Source organism: Gossypium hirsutum, chromosome D04, assembly GCF_007990345.1.
Source record: "Gossypium hirsutum isolate 1008001.06 chromosome D04, Gossypium_hirsutum_v2.1, whole genome shotgun sequence".
NCBI classification, from domain to species: domain Eukaryota; kingdom Viridiplantae; phylum Streptophyta; class Magnoliopsida; order Malvales; family Malvaceae; genus Gossypium; species Gossypium hirsutum.
Window position 1 is genome coordinate 38,748,497 of NC_053440.1, and position 13,921 is coordinate 38,762,417.

Sequence of the window (13,921 nt, forward strand, 5' to 3'; positions counted from 1 at the left end):
GACATAATCTTTCAAGTTAAATACTCACCAAGAAATTAACATAACCCAATATAAGGTTTAATAAATTATCAACACTTAAATATAAAAATTATGCACTTTTCTGCCAAATTACCAACTTCATATTTTTAATATGATATATAATAAAATTTGAACTACACTAATTATATTATTAAAACCTAAAAATTAACCATTCAAGTTTATTTTAATATAAACACTCACTTTTTCAGTTTTATTTTGATTTTTAAATATGTGAACAACTACATACCTCTAACAATTATATATATAATTGCATCACCTAACTAAACATTATATATAAATTATATATAACTATTGTTAGGTTCAAAATTCGAAGATACAATATACCTTACCTACTTAATTTTATTTAATTTTTCAAAATTGTGTTAAGTTTAATTTTTTTTATTTTAGTATTGTACATACTTGTATATTGTAGGTGGTTTCCGTTTGTTATTTTTAATTGGTAAAAAAAAAGTAATAACAAAATTTAACTAGTAAAAGTTGATCTAAGATTGAAACTGAAAAGTAGGTTAATTAAGATAGGAAGATACATTTACAATTTAAGCCCGTATAATGTAGAGTAACCTCTATATTTTGATCAAACAAACAGAAAAGCAAGGTTAAGTAAAAGAAAGCTTGATATGAAATAGTAGTTTAATTAGGCATCAAGTGAGCGTCAACCTCAACTCGAGCTACCCCATCACGGTCCTGAGCTGTTTTAGTCACTTCCACTTCCCCCACCACAAACCCACTCACGTCGCTCTTTTCACCCCTCAAAATCCTCCCTTCTTCTTCCTCATCCACGTAGTTAGGATCCTTCTCATCGATGGCTGCAGGCACCGGTGACAGCTCGTTCTCCATCATGTCATCAGGTCCTTCCCACGTGTACTTCCCTCCACGTCCCGATTTGGGCGGCGGCCGACCAATCCCAATCCCACTAGCCGGATGTCGGTCCATACGTTGCACCCCTTTGTCCTGCAACTTCTTTTCAACGTACTTGATGGTGCCCATGTTCCGAGACGGCACTTCCGCCTTCTCAACCTTCTTTCTACCCTCTTCGTCTCGACCAACTGCTCGGATCACCACGGGGGCATTCTTCTCTTCCTTTATCTGCTCGGTAGTTTCCATTTTTTCTTCATGAGCAGTTTGGATAAGAAAGATTTTGAAGTCTATATAAAGCAAGTGAAAGTAGAGATTGATGCAACTTGGAAAGAAAGTAGGTGCCGTGCTGGAAGGTTGTGCATGCCACTTTGTTATGCTGGATTTTGCTTTTGCGCCACGTATACTCTCAGATTTTAGTCTGTACCCTAAATACTGCACACGTATATTTTGTTCATATGATGTACGCGGTCGGAATATAATTTTATACATGATTAATTAATGAGATAATATTCTATAATTCCATGCATCAATGAATGACATAAAATTATTTCATCGATAAATAAAATAGTAAAATAATTGGAGAGTTATAAATAAATATTAATAAACTTATTTAGTTGTAATTAAAATTAATTAAAATTTTTATCTTTCTGAACTCTTAACTGATATTCCAAGTAGATAATACCCATGTTGCACAGTATTGCATACAGGTCAATATGAAGACAAAAACACACTACACTGGTTTGCTTTTTCGATGGCATACGGTGAGGTGAGTTTGAGGATTAGAACACTAAATAATATCTAATATAAAATTAGAAATGTAAATTAAGATTTGTCATGTCAAATCATTAAGAATAAAATTAGACGTGGAAGCGTACCTAAATCCATAAATTCCTTAAAGTTTTTTCGGATCTTGGGATTTGATCTTCCAAATTAGCACACAAGAAATTCAGAGAATATTTGCTCTCTCTTTCCTAAGGATGGGATATTTGAAAAGATATCTTGTATATAATTTGGGGACCATAACCCTATTATAAAACTTTGGTAAATTAGCCCTAATTCCTAATTAGCTCATCATTAATTAGAAATTGACTAGAACTGAATTACTAGAGTATCTACACATATTTGATCCATACTTTATTTAATAATTAAAACCCAATAAACTTCAACCAAATTAGATCACTTTTAATTTGGGCTAACCTATCATGATAATAAATAATAACATGTAATTACCCTTATTATATATGTGATGTTCATATTTTCCAACAATCTCCCACTTGGACCACATATATATATACTAATTACTCTATAATTACATGTCATTATATAACCTTATGAGCTCAAAAATTTTACTATCATATCCAAAAGGTATTTCAAACAATCTCGTCCATTAATTATGTTAACATAGAACTAAGGCGACTTTCGTTACATATATCGTAACTAAATCCATCCCTAATCACGTATATTAACACAACCAAATGACTTAGATCAAGTATGGATGTGTAGCATGGAAATTACATGCAATATGATCTAAACATGTCTATTTCCAACTGGTCCTTCTTAAACCTTAGTGGGATCAAACCTTACCAAAATCAGAGTGTGAATAAACCAAATACATTTTATGTCTGCAGAAAATAAACTTAATATCCATAAACTAAAATAACTATAAATGTGTCCATATCATAAAAGCATTTAAAAGTACAAACTCCCACTAAAACCAAATATCCTTAAATGACATTACACCCATATCAGCAGTGTGCTCTTATAAAACATTAGGTGTAGTCCCTTAGTAAGCGGATCCGCAATAATGGAGTTTGTCCTAATATGCTTTATAGGCATCTAACCACTCTGAAATTTTACTTTAACAACCATGAACATAAAGTCTGTGTTTTGACTTTGATGTGCTCCTGTTGCTATTGGAATGAAAGACTGCATTTTATTTTCACAATTTGCACCTTAATGACAAAATCTTGTATCCATATTCCATCAAAATCGAAGTCTATATACCTGATGATCTCTAACTGATTAGACCTCCGTTATGTGAGCATGTAATCTTTTGTTCTCTCAAAATACCTTATAACCCTCTTGAATGCTATCCAATGGTCTAAACCAGGGTTGTTTAAAATATTTGCCTAACATCCAACAGTGTACACAATATTCCAATGTATACAAACTTGAACATACATTAGACTTCTTATTGCTAAAATGTAAAAAATCTTATGCATTTTTGTAATCTCAAAATCATTCTTAGGACATTGATTGAGACTATACTTATTATTGACAAGCAATATGTCATTAACATATAAAACCAAATATAGAACCTTACTCCCACTAAACTTATGGTATATCAATTATCGACAAAATTGTTCTCTAAACTGAATGAGATAATCATTTGTTAAAATTTGTAATACTATTGATGAGAAGCATGCTTAAACCCATAGATGAAGTTCTTTAATTTGAAAATCATTAACTTTGCATCATCAGACACAAAGTTTTCTAGTTGCACCATATAAATGTATGATCAATGTTACCATTGAGAAACCATTAACTTAATATTAATCTGATGCAACTTAAGGTCAAAATATTTCACTAAAGCCATTATAACCCTTTCTCTAGTGGACCTTTTTAATGACATTCGTTCATAAGGTTGTTGAGTTTGTTCTTCTGGAACAATTACCTCATCTTGAATAGAGAGTTGTTCAACATTGTCTTATTGAGGTTCTAGATTCACTTCTTAATCAATGATAGGTATGAGAACCTAAACATTATCAAAAGTGATAGTAGGAACTGAGTTAGAATTCAAGTCCTCCTTAAAAGCAATGTCTCTAACCTTATTTCTCCCTCCAAACTCAACATCTTAAAAGAATGTTGCAATTCTTGTCTCAAAAATATTCCTAATTCTGGGATTATAAAAGTCATAGCCCTTAGATCGCTCAAAATTTCCTTGACCCTTATACTTTATAAACATCAAAAAAGTCAGAAATGATGTCATTTCAACCTTATTATTTTTAGCAAAAATTTTCTCAATTTCATCAAGGAAACCTTGGCCTGAGTAATCTTTTTAGATTCTGTGCCCCTAAAGACTTCTGAAATGTTGTGCTTCATGATCATTAGACTCATGAAATTTGAACAACCCTACCTCTCAAAATCCCCTTTTTAACATTAAGGGTGTTTTACACAATGGGAGGTGCGGGTTGTTCTTCCCTTGGTGCAATATCTATGTTCATATAGCCAAGCACTATAAGTAAATGTCTTTTCCACTCGTTGAAATTAGTCCCATTAGGTATGGGTATAGAATTTATATTAGCATATATTGTGGTAGTAGAAGATGAATTAGCTGAATATAGAAAAATAAATAAATAAAAATAAGCTCACATCAATATTTATAAGTAAACAATAAATTCAGGATAATGGCTAATCCCATCTCAAGATACTAAACACAACATTAATATCAAGTCTTTGTACAATAATATTAACAGTGAGCGGTACTCTTGTTGTAGCAATCAAACATTCACAATAAATTATGTCAAATAATGAATTAATCTTTGAACTAGCATATTGCTCACATAAAGTACCTTATAATTGTCACAAATTTATCACCACAAATGTCGTCAAAATTCTGCCAAATATTAACTTACCTTTGGGTCAGTTAATAAACACATGAATCACAAAAATATATAATCATCTTGATATTTTAAATAAACTAATCTACACAAAAGAGGTCACTTTGGTGGCATTTTGTTTCAACTAATCTATTTAAAATATTAGACATCCTTAATTAAAACCTAAAGCCAAAATATGAATTTATTTGTTTTAAGATATTACTCTTAATTTCATCTTTCAATCAAATTAAAAGATAATAGTTTATATATGTATATATATTTATCCCAAAACAACATACAATGATGTTGGCAAATATAATAATAGTTGAATAAATCATAAACCATTAACAACCTCACATAAGACTTCAAATTTAAACCAAATAAATTGAATAAAGGTAAACCTCATCTCAAGATGTTAGACACTCCATTAATATTTTATCTTTGGACAAAATATTAACTTGTAAGTGATATATTGGTATAATAATCAAACATTGACAATAAGAACATGTCGAACCATAAATCGTCCTTTGGGCCAATTTATTGCTCACATGTAAAACCGAATAATTGTCACATGTTTATTATCATAGTTTCACATGTAATATTATTAACCTTCATTTGGGCCGATCAATATTAACATAACTTAAGTTACATGCACACAACATTTTATATTTTAAAACAAAATAATTTATACAAAAAAATCACTTCGGTGATTTATTGCTTCAATTAAGTTATTTTAATATATATATATAAATATACCAATATTCAAATTTAAAATTTACCCAATAGACAAATGTCAAAACTATTTTTTTTATTGCTTTATAGACTCCGAAATAACCCAAAATAAGGTTGTCTTAATAATACAATAAAAAACTGAAAACTTTAATCTTTGACTGTTTTTTTTTTGTTCCAAAATCATATATATCAAAACCAAATAGAAATAACGTAGATGTTCAAAGCCAAATAATTAACAAACACATGTATTCATAATTTTGGCATGGACAAAAACACCAAAGCAATTCATGCATATACATGTATTTATAATCAAATAGAAAAACTTACATTGAATTTACCATGTAAATCAAAAGTTGTATTTATGATTAAACAGATATTCACATGAATACTTGAAAAATATTTTCAAGTCAATAAATCTCAAAAAAAAATCATAATAGTTGGCATATCCCACAATTCATACAATGAACCATATCATCATAATTTAACCAAATATTTGGAACCATAAGATGCTAAAACCTAAGATTATAGAACCAAACTTAAAATCAAATTACTTACATATGTATATAGTTGACATGAATTTTCACCAAAGCACCCATAAATTGAATATATAACCATAGCAAAAAATAAAATAAAATTTAACAACTTCAACGATATTTATCAAACCTTAATTTCACCAATTAAACTATAAAAGATATCTTATTGAATAATGGTTATAAACACATATTCACACAAACTATAATCATGCATTAATCTTCAAAATCATTGATATGTATATAATATATATACACAATTATAATAATAGAAAAATAATACTGGCATGCCTTACATATTTCATGTAAACTCGAATTTATATTTATGACTAAAGACATTATCATAAAACTTCTTTATACACATAAATACTTAAAAAAATCCATAATCACCAAATATAACAAGAATCCCAAATTTTATAAAAGCCTTCGTATGCGCAACTACTTATGAGAATTCATAGCATATAATAATATAACAAAACCCAAATCTATTATTTCTAATACTTCAAACATAGATTTCAAAGATATTACCATAGATAATCAAAACTAAAAAATTGATTCTAATAGCTGAACACATATTATTGCAATTGAAGAATAACAGTCAAACCAACTTTCATGAAATCAAGAATGCAGATATTCTTAGTTTTGGAAATTCTAGAATAATAAGTTCAATTAATTCCTCATTATTGATTAAAAATGAAAGAAGATTGAAGCATAATTGAATCTAGAGAATCAACAAATAATAACTGAAGCTGTATGAATACTCAAAATATACATGCTTGCAATTTCTTTAAAATATATAATAATCGACTAAAGAAAAAAAAGCAGCCTACATTCAATGCACTTCAAAACCAAATCTAATTCTCGTTTGTTTTATTACAAAGAATATATAACACAAGCAAAGCCTTTATATATATATATATATACACACACACATATCGCATTAAAAAAATACCAAAGTAATACTACTGAAACATTAATAATATACTCATATTTTAAATTCAATTGTCAGGCTTCAATTCCATTAAAACTTACCCTGATTCCTTTGAGCTCCAAACTTTTTTTTAATAGATTTTCCCTTTAAAACCAACACTTGTATAGTTTAGGTTTTTTGATCAAAAGTGAAAGCCATGATAAATTCATATTAATCCAAAAATTCAACATTGAATGAAAATCAAATTAAAAATAACCCTAAAAAGATTGAGTCATAATTAATCAAAACCTAAATAAAATTATCTAGAATTTCAAAGATTCAACATTATATATAATTGAAATATCATATCTATAAAATCTGAATAACGAATCAATCCAAAATAATATAAAATCAATTCATTCTCAATGATTTAACATGATGAGGATCTGATACCACTTGTTAGAATTTTAAATAATATCTAATATAAAATTAGAACTGTAAACCGGGATCTGTCATGTCAAATCATCAAAAATAAATCAAGAATAAAACTAGATGCGTAAGCGTACCTTAATCTATGAATTCCTTGAAGTTTTTTCGGATTTTGAGATTTAATCTTTCAAATTAGCACACAAGAAATTTAGATATTTGCTCTCTTTTCTAAGGATGGGATATTAGAAAAGATATCTTGTATGTAATTTGGGGACCATAACCCTAATATATAACTTTGGAACATTAGCCCTAATTCTTAATTGGCCCATTATTAATTAGAAATTGATTAAAACTGAATTACTAGAGTATCTACACATATTTGATCCATACTTTATTTAATAATTAAAGCCCAATAAACCTTAACCAAATTAGATCACTTTTTATTTTGGCTAACCTATTATGATAATAAATAATAACATGTAATTATCCTTATTATATACGATGTCCATATTTTCCGACATCCTAATCTCACCACAACTCTTTTTTCCACGAAATAATGGTGAAGTGAAAGGAAAAGCCGTCAGTAGAAACGTTTGTACCACTTAACCTCTATTTTTTATTCAATTTTGTTTATTAATTCAGTTTAGTTGACGGGTTTGCTAGATTTCATAAATTCTTTAAAGTGGGTTTCTATAAAAATTGAATATATTATTTAATAAATAGAAAGTAAAGATATTATTAATTATGTTATTATATAATAATGGTATAAGTTTTATTTTTATATAAAAATTTTATCATCTATAAATATAATTTTAATTAATATTTAAAACATTTTAAAATAATTTAATTTAGTAAAATCATAAATTTAATAAATTTTAATTCTTATTTAATAAAAATAATTTTTAAATATTTATCATATTATAGATATTAGTGTCTCTTATATTTTGTATTTTTTAACTATCATTTAACATTAATATAATTTATTTTAAATTTAATATTTAATATAAATATTATATAATTTATTTTTATTTAATGTGGTTAATGGTATTTTTTCACTTTATCTCATTGCCACTGCTGCAATTGAATCCAAACATACATTCTACCATAATTTTTAATTTTATTACTACAATGTTCAATTTCACCGCTATAGTAATTAATCTCACCCTCACCATTCTTTTTAATCTCGTCGGAGTCAATCTCATTGCTCATCCAAAGGGAGCCTAGTGGCATTGTTTCAGGGATCAAACATAGTAAAAATTTGAGAAAATTTGGAAAATGATGTTTGATGGAGAATTTTTATGAAAGTAAAATTGATATGTGGGTTAGAAATCAATGAAAAGAATTGTGGAAGTGAAAATGTGATAAAAAGGATTAAATTGAAAATATTAAAAAATTAAAGGACTAAAATAAAAATTTGACCAAATAGAGAAAATGTGAATTATTTTTGATTATTGGAATGATGAAAAATTACTTCTAGACTAAATTGGAAAAGATTTGAAAGTATAGAAATTAAATTATAATTTTATTTCATTTCTATCGAGAAAAGGGCATTGGTTTATTTTTCACCACCCAAGGGCCCATATTAAGGAAAAAATGTGATTTATGAATCTGGGATTAGATAGATATCCGTTTGTTGTAAATAAAAAGGGTTAAGGAGTTAAAAAAAAGGGGGCAAAAGATAATTTTTTTTAGGTTTTTTCATTTGAATTTTATTTGAAAATATCATGGAAACAAACTACTAAAATCATTAGAACAATTTTGGACCATTGGATGAGCTTAGGATGGGGGAATTGCATGTGGACCATACTTTTGAGAAGTTTGCCTTGTTGGCTTTTGACGTAGTATTTTTCAGTGGGATAAAAAAGGGAAAAGATGACAAAAAATAAAATAAAATTCGTCTTCTTCCCCCTTGCTTCCGTTCACCATAGCTGAGAAAGGGAGAAACTTTGTTTTTCAACTCTTCACATTTTCTCCAAATCAAACCAAAACTTCGACTCCAAACTTAGATTTCTTGATAAAATCAAGTAGAAAATTTGATTCCAAGCTCATTTCCTCCATCAACTCCACCATTCAAGCTTAGAGTTTTATGGATTCATGAGAGAGAAAGCTACCATAAAGTAAGAAATACTGTTCTCAGCATCTTTTAAGTTATTATTTGATATTATTTTCATGGGAAAGCTTTCAAAACTTGTATATTGAAATTTTGTTTATTCTTTGGCGTTAAGAAAAAAATGGAAGTGGTTATATGAGGACTTCCAAGCTTGCATTAGTAAGGATTCAAGTGTTGGATAGGTAGGAATTGAGTTTTGAACCATCCAAAACGTAAGTACCCGTTTGGACTTTCATACTTTCCTTAGATAAGATTAAGTATTAATTTCAATATTTGGTTAATAAAGTGATGAAATAAAATGTATGTGAATGAAACATGAAACCTGCCGAATATTTTGATATTAAGCTCTATGTTAGACTAATGGAATATGGGAACTTGTGTACAATGGTATAATGATAATAAAATAAAATGATAGAATAAAAGTGAATATTTTCATGGTAGCTAATAATAATTTTAGTGAATATCATACATGTGTACTAAATGACTTGTGTAAAATAATACAATTGAGAAAAATTCATGTATCATAAGACTTAAAAGTTGAATGTCGTTGTTGTGCAATGTGAAAAAATAGACAATAAAGCCTTGATGAGAAAGGACAAACTTAGACACAAATGAATATGTACATGAAAAAGCATTGGTGATAAGGCTCACCTATATGGGAAATAAACATTGAAAGATTATAAATTGGCAACAAGTTTGCTAGTAGGCACTTGGAAATGTCATCTTAAAATATGAATGAATTTGTTATAAATGGCAATGCCTATGTAAATGTCCTGCTCGAATTTATATTTGTTTTCTTTGAGATTTTAGATAAGAATGAATTATGGACTAGTGGTTAAGTAGTAGTAAATTGCTCTTATGACCCGAGTTCAACTTCCCTTACACACGTATTTTTAAAACTTTCGACAAACCTTGTGGTCAACCCTTGATTCCTGCCCATGATGGTGGAGATGATGTTGGGGTTGACCCATAACTTGTTTATCTTGTCTTCCTCTTTGTAAACATCTCTACAATATTCCCTTTCACTTTTCTTTCCCATCTTTTCCTCCATTTGGCCGCCTTTTTCCTTTTTTCTTCTTTTCCCTACTTTTTTTTGTTTGCACCACTATACACCACCATTTCTTCCTTTGTTCAATCCATATCTCCACCTTATACCGCATACTTTCTTCTTTTTCGTCGTCCCTCATCCTTTCCCATCCCTTTTGCATTACTACCACCCGTCGTCATCGCACCGCCACTACGCTGCCATCGTGTCACTGTCGTGCTACCACTGCATCGTCGTGTCACCGTCGACTACCACTGCCCTGTCGTCGTGTCACCGCCATGCTGCCACCACCATTATTCTTCTTTTCTCCTCCTTTTTCTTATTATTTTTGTTGTAGCCGAATCTCCTATTTTTCTTCTTCCTTTTTATTTTTCTTTGGTCGAAACTCTGTTATTCTTTTCCTCTGATCATCTATTTCAAATCTATGAAGCATATGGATGTTTAGACCAAATCTGAGTTGTTAGAAGTGCTATCATAACCGAACTGTAAACAGGAGATAGTTGATCAGATCTAGGCAAGATCTAATCGGATCTGTAGTGAAGGAGTACAATGGTTTAGATCTAATATTATTTGGACGTACACAATAAGGTGTGTTTTTTGATATCAGAGTGATTATTTATATTATTTGTATCCAATCGATGGCATGGATGTTTTTGGTGTAATATTGGAATGAGATCTGCACCTTTTGTTCGGGTTGGTCGTATGTAAGTGTTCCTAGCTAAAGTTTAGTGTTTGGGCCGAAATTGTGTATACTGCAACTATATGTTTTGTATTGTTTCGCGTGTTCTGTAATTCTAAAACATGTATATTGATAATGATATTATGATTACATGTTAATACATGTCTCCTGTTACAGTTATTACTGATAGCATGATAAAACATGCTCCCTACTAATAATATACTGCATGCATGGTAAACCATGCTCACTTTTTCTGTTAAAGCTGATTACATGTTGAAAACATGCCTACTGTACTGATTCTGCTACTTTCACTGTATGTCATATTGCATTGTATTGGGGTTGGATCGATTATGAAAGGAGAAAATTCTAGCAGTTTATTTGCACTACTAGTGGCTTGTTCGCATAATTCTAGTAGTTTATCTGCAATTCTGGTGGTTTATAAACATATTTCTGGTAGTTTATCTGCAAATATTTGTGGCTTGTCCACAACGCGGTGTGTAGGGATGGATGAGTTGTGGCGAACTATTATTGTGGTGTGTAGAGATATTGGGTAGGATCTTTCTCTATAACTCAAAACTGCATAGTCATACACTAACATATACATGTATTCTGAAAATTGTGATTCTGTACTATTCTGATATTTTGTATATTAGTTGTCTGATGCGCTATATATTTTTCTATACCGTTCTGATTACTTGAGTTATGACTCACACTAAGCTTTTTAAGCTCACTCCTTAGTTTACTGTTTTTTTAGATAACCAACGAGGTTAGGATTTGGATTCGAAAATCGGAGGAGCATCTCGGATAATTTTTAATAAACGTAATTTTTAACTTAATATTTATACTTTTGTTATTTGGGACTATAATGTTTTATTTGGACTGTGGCATGAGACTTTAATTTGGGTTTATTTCAGCATGCATGACATTTAAGTTTTAAACTATCTAAACTTAGAAATTGATTTAATTATGCATGCAATCTAGTTTTTAATTAAAAATCTCTTAAATATCACTTTTTTTGCTACAATATGGAAAATGAGTTTTGAAAAGTAAATAAGTTGGAAATCAACCAAGTTTTAAAAAATAATCAATCTTTGTAAAGTATATATTTAAGTCAATTGTTTTATGTTTGAAACTCATACGCTTTTCAGAAATTAAGAGATTTACACAATTTTATATGGAAAGATAACCAAATGGTTTTAAAAACACTTTTTGAAAATTGATGGTTTTACTAGGCCATTTCAGTGGCCAAGTAACCTTCAAAATCTGGTCATAATGTCTAGGTCGGGTTTGAAAGGTTACAGTAAACATGTTTTGAAATTGGATTTCCTCAAATGATAATAAGTGTTAAAAGCGCTAGTAGCTTGGTCAAATAGTTAGGATACGATTGATATGCCAATAAAGGATGTATGCTCACGTGTGTTAGAAGATGTGGTTTCAAATCATGTTTAAAGACTAAAGCGTAGCACTTTGTGCATTATGGATCCATTACTTTATAGTCTTCAAATGTAAGCACTTCGGTGTGTTATCTTGGTGTGAGCGGTTGGTTAGTCTTAAGTATCCAACATTTAATTTTCTAAGTTTACTAACCACACCTTAGTGTGCGTGCATCGAGGCTATAAAACAATGTAGGTTAAAAATATAAATATGCGGTATATTGCAATCGAACAAGTCAAATTGTAATATAGATTTATTTTCAATGAAATACAAAAGTATTCCAATGATCATACCTAAGGGAGGTATGAGTAAAATTGATCCTAATAGCAATAAAGAACATGCAAACTAACTCTAAATAGCTACTAATCTAATTATTATAGTACAACTAAGGATGAATTGAAAATGTAAAATTAATTACTACTAAAGGACCTAATTGCATAAATATCAAAACTAGAAGATAAATTATCGAGAATGAAAAACAGAAGTTTGATTAATATCCATGGTTGTAATTAACCTAGAATTAAGGATTTTACTGATTAATTATTAACTAACCTAATTAAAACCTTTCGACCTATAATACTATCAATTAATCAATTTACTCCATTTATCTTTAGACATGATAGATCTAAACAAGGCTAGATCGAATTGGTTCCAAGTAAAATCTCCTTTTGGCCTCATCTACCTAAATTACTACCTAGAGGTGTCAATTTTAGGGTTTAAGCTTATTCGAATTAATCCAATTAATCAAATTCAACCCTACATCCGATTAACTACTCCCACTTCAATTAACCAACCCTCTAGGAAATTAGTTACTACCTATTCTAATTATACTCAACCCAATTAATCCATAAAACATTAATAAAATGAAAGGACGAAAGAATAAAGGGTTAAGGGATGCTCAAAAATTTGAAGAATCTGGTGATTAAAACCACTTGGGCGATAGAAGAGATTATTGATCACTTACAATTGATGGTAAACCCACAACAAAAAATAATAAGTAAATAGAGAAAACTAAGAAAAAAACTAAGATGAACTGAACTTTACTAAAAACAGAAAATTGACAATAATAAAGTTCAATGGAAATCCTATGAGTCTATTTATTAAACTATTCTAAAGTGTAATCAAGCCTCTTTTGAATGGCGTTTTTAAGTTACGTTTATAGCATTAATGGTATTTGACCGAATCGATCGACACTACCCTCAGTTAAGAGTTAAGGTTGATTGTGCGAATGGAAACAACCTTGTAGATTTTAAGTTTCTCAAGCATCAATGTCACGACATTACAAGTCCAATGTCGTGACTTTACAGGCAGTTTGCTCAAGTCTTTGGAAAAAGCTTCGATGTCGTAACTTTGCTTCTTAATATTGCAAACTTGTTGCAGCTTTTGATCGACTTCCATCTTTGGCTATTGAGAATGTTGCAACTTCAAGTTTTGGATGTCACAAATTCTTACTTCTAATGCCGCGACCTTGGCAATAGTTTACTTGCCTTGTCGATGTTGGTAAAAATATATTTTAAGTCTTAGTGTAGCTTCAATGTCGCAACTTAAGGTCTTTA

General features: G+C 29.7%; 1 protein-coding gene and 1 long non-coding RNA gene across 2 annotated transcripts; one reads left to right on the forward strand and one right to left on the reverse strand.

The window, feature by feature from the left end:
• Positions 1 to 527: 527 nt before the first annotated feature.
• On the reverse strand, positions 528 to 1,179 carry LOC107921801 (uncharacterized). Its single transcript, XM_016851647.2, has one exon. The coding sequence runs from the start codon at positions 1,141 to 1,143 to the stop codon at positions 670 to 672; it is 474 nt and encodes a 157-aa protein (XP_016707136.2). The 5' UTR covers positions 1,144 to 1,179; the 3' UTR covers positions 528 to 669.
• Positions 1,180 to 8,983: 7,804 nt separating this feature from the next.
• LOC121216182 (uncharacterized) lies at positions 8,984 to 11,303 on the forward strand. The gene is made up of 2 exons (XR_005912257.1): positions 8,984 to 9,214; positions 9,323 to 11,303. It is a non-coding gene; the product is annotated as an uncharacterized lncRNA (long non-coding RNA).
• Positions 11,304 to 13,921: the final 2,618 nt, after the last annotated feature.

Excerpts from the sequence above, each read along its gene's own strand:
- LOC107921801 (XM_016851647.2), bottom strand. The coding sequence starts at position 1,143 with ATGGAAACTACCGAGCAGATAAAGGAAGAGAAGAATGCCCCCGTGGTG.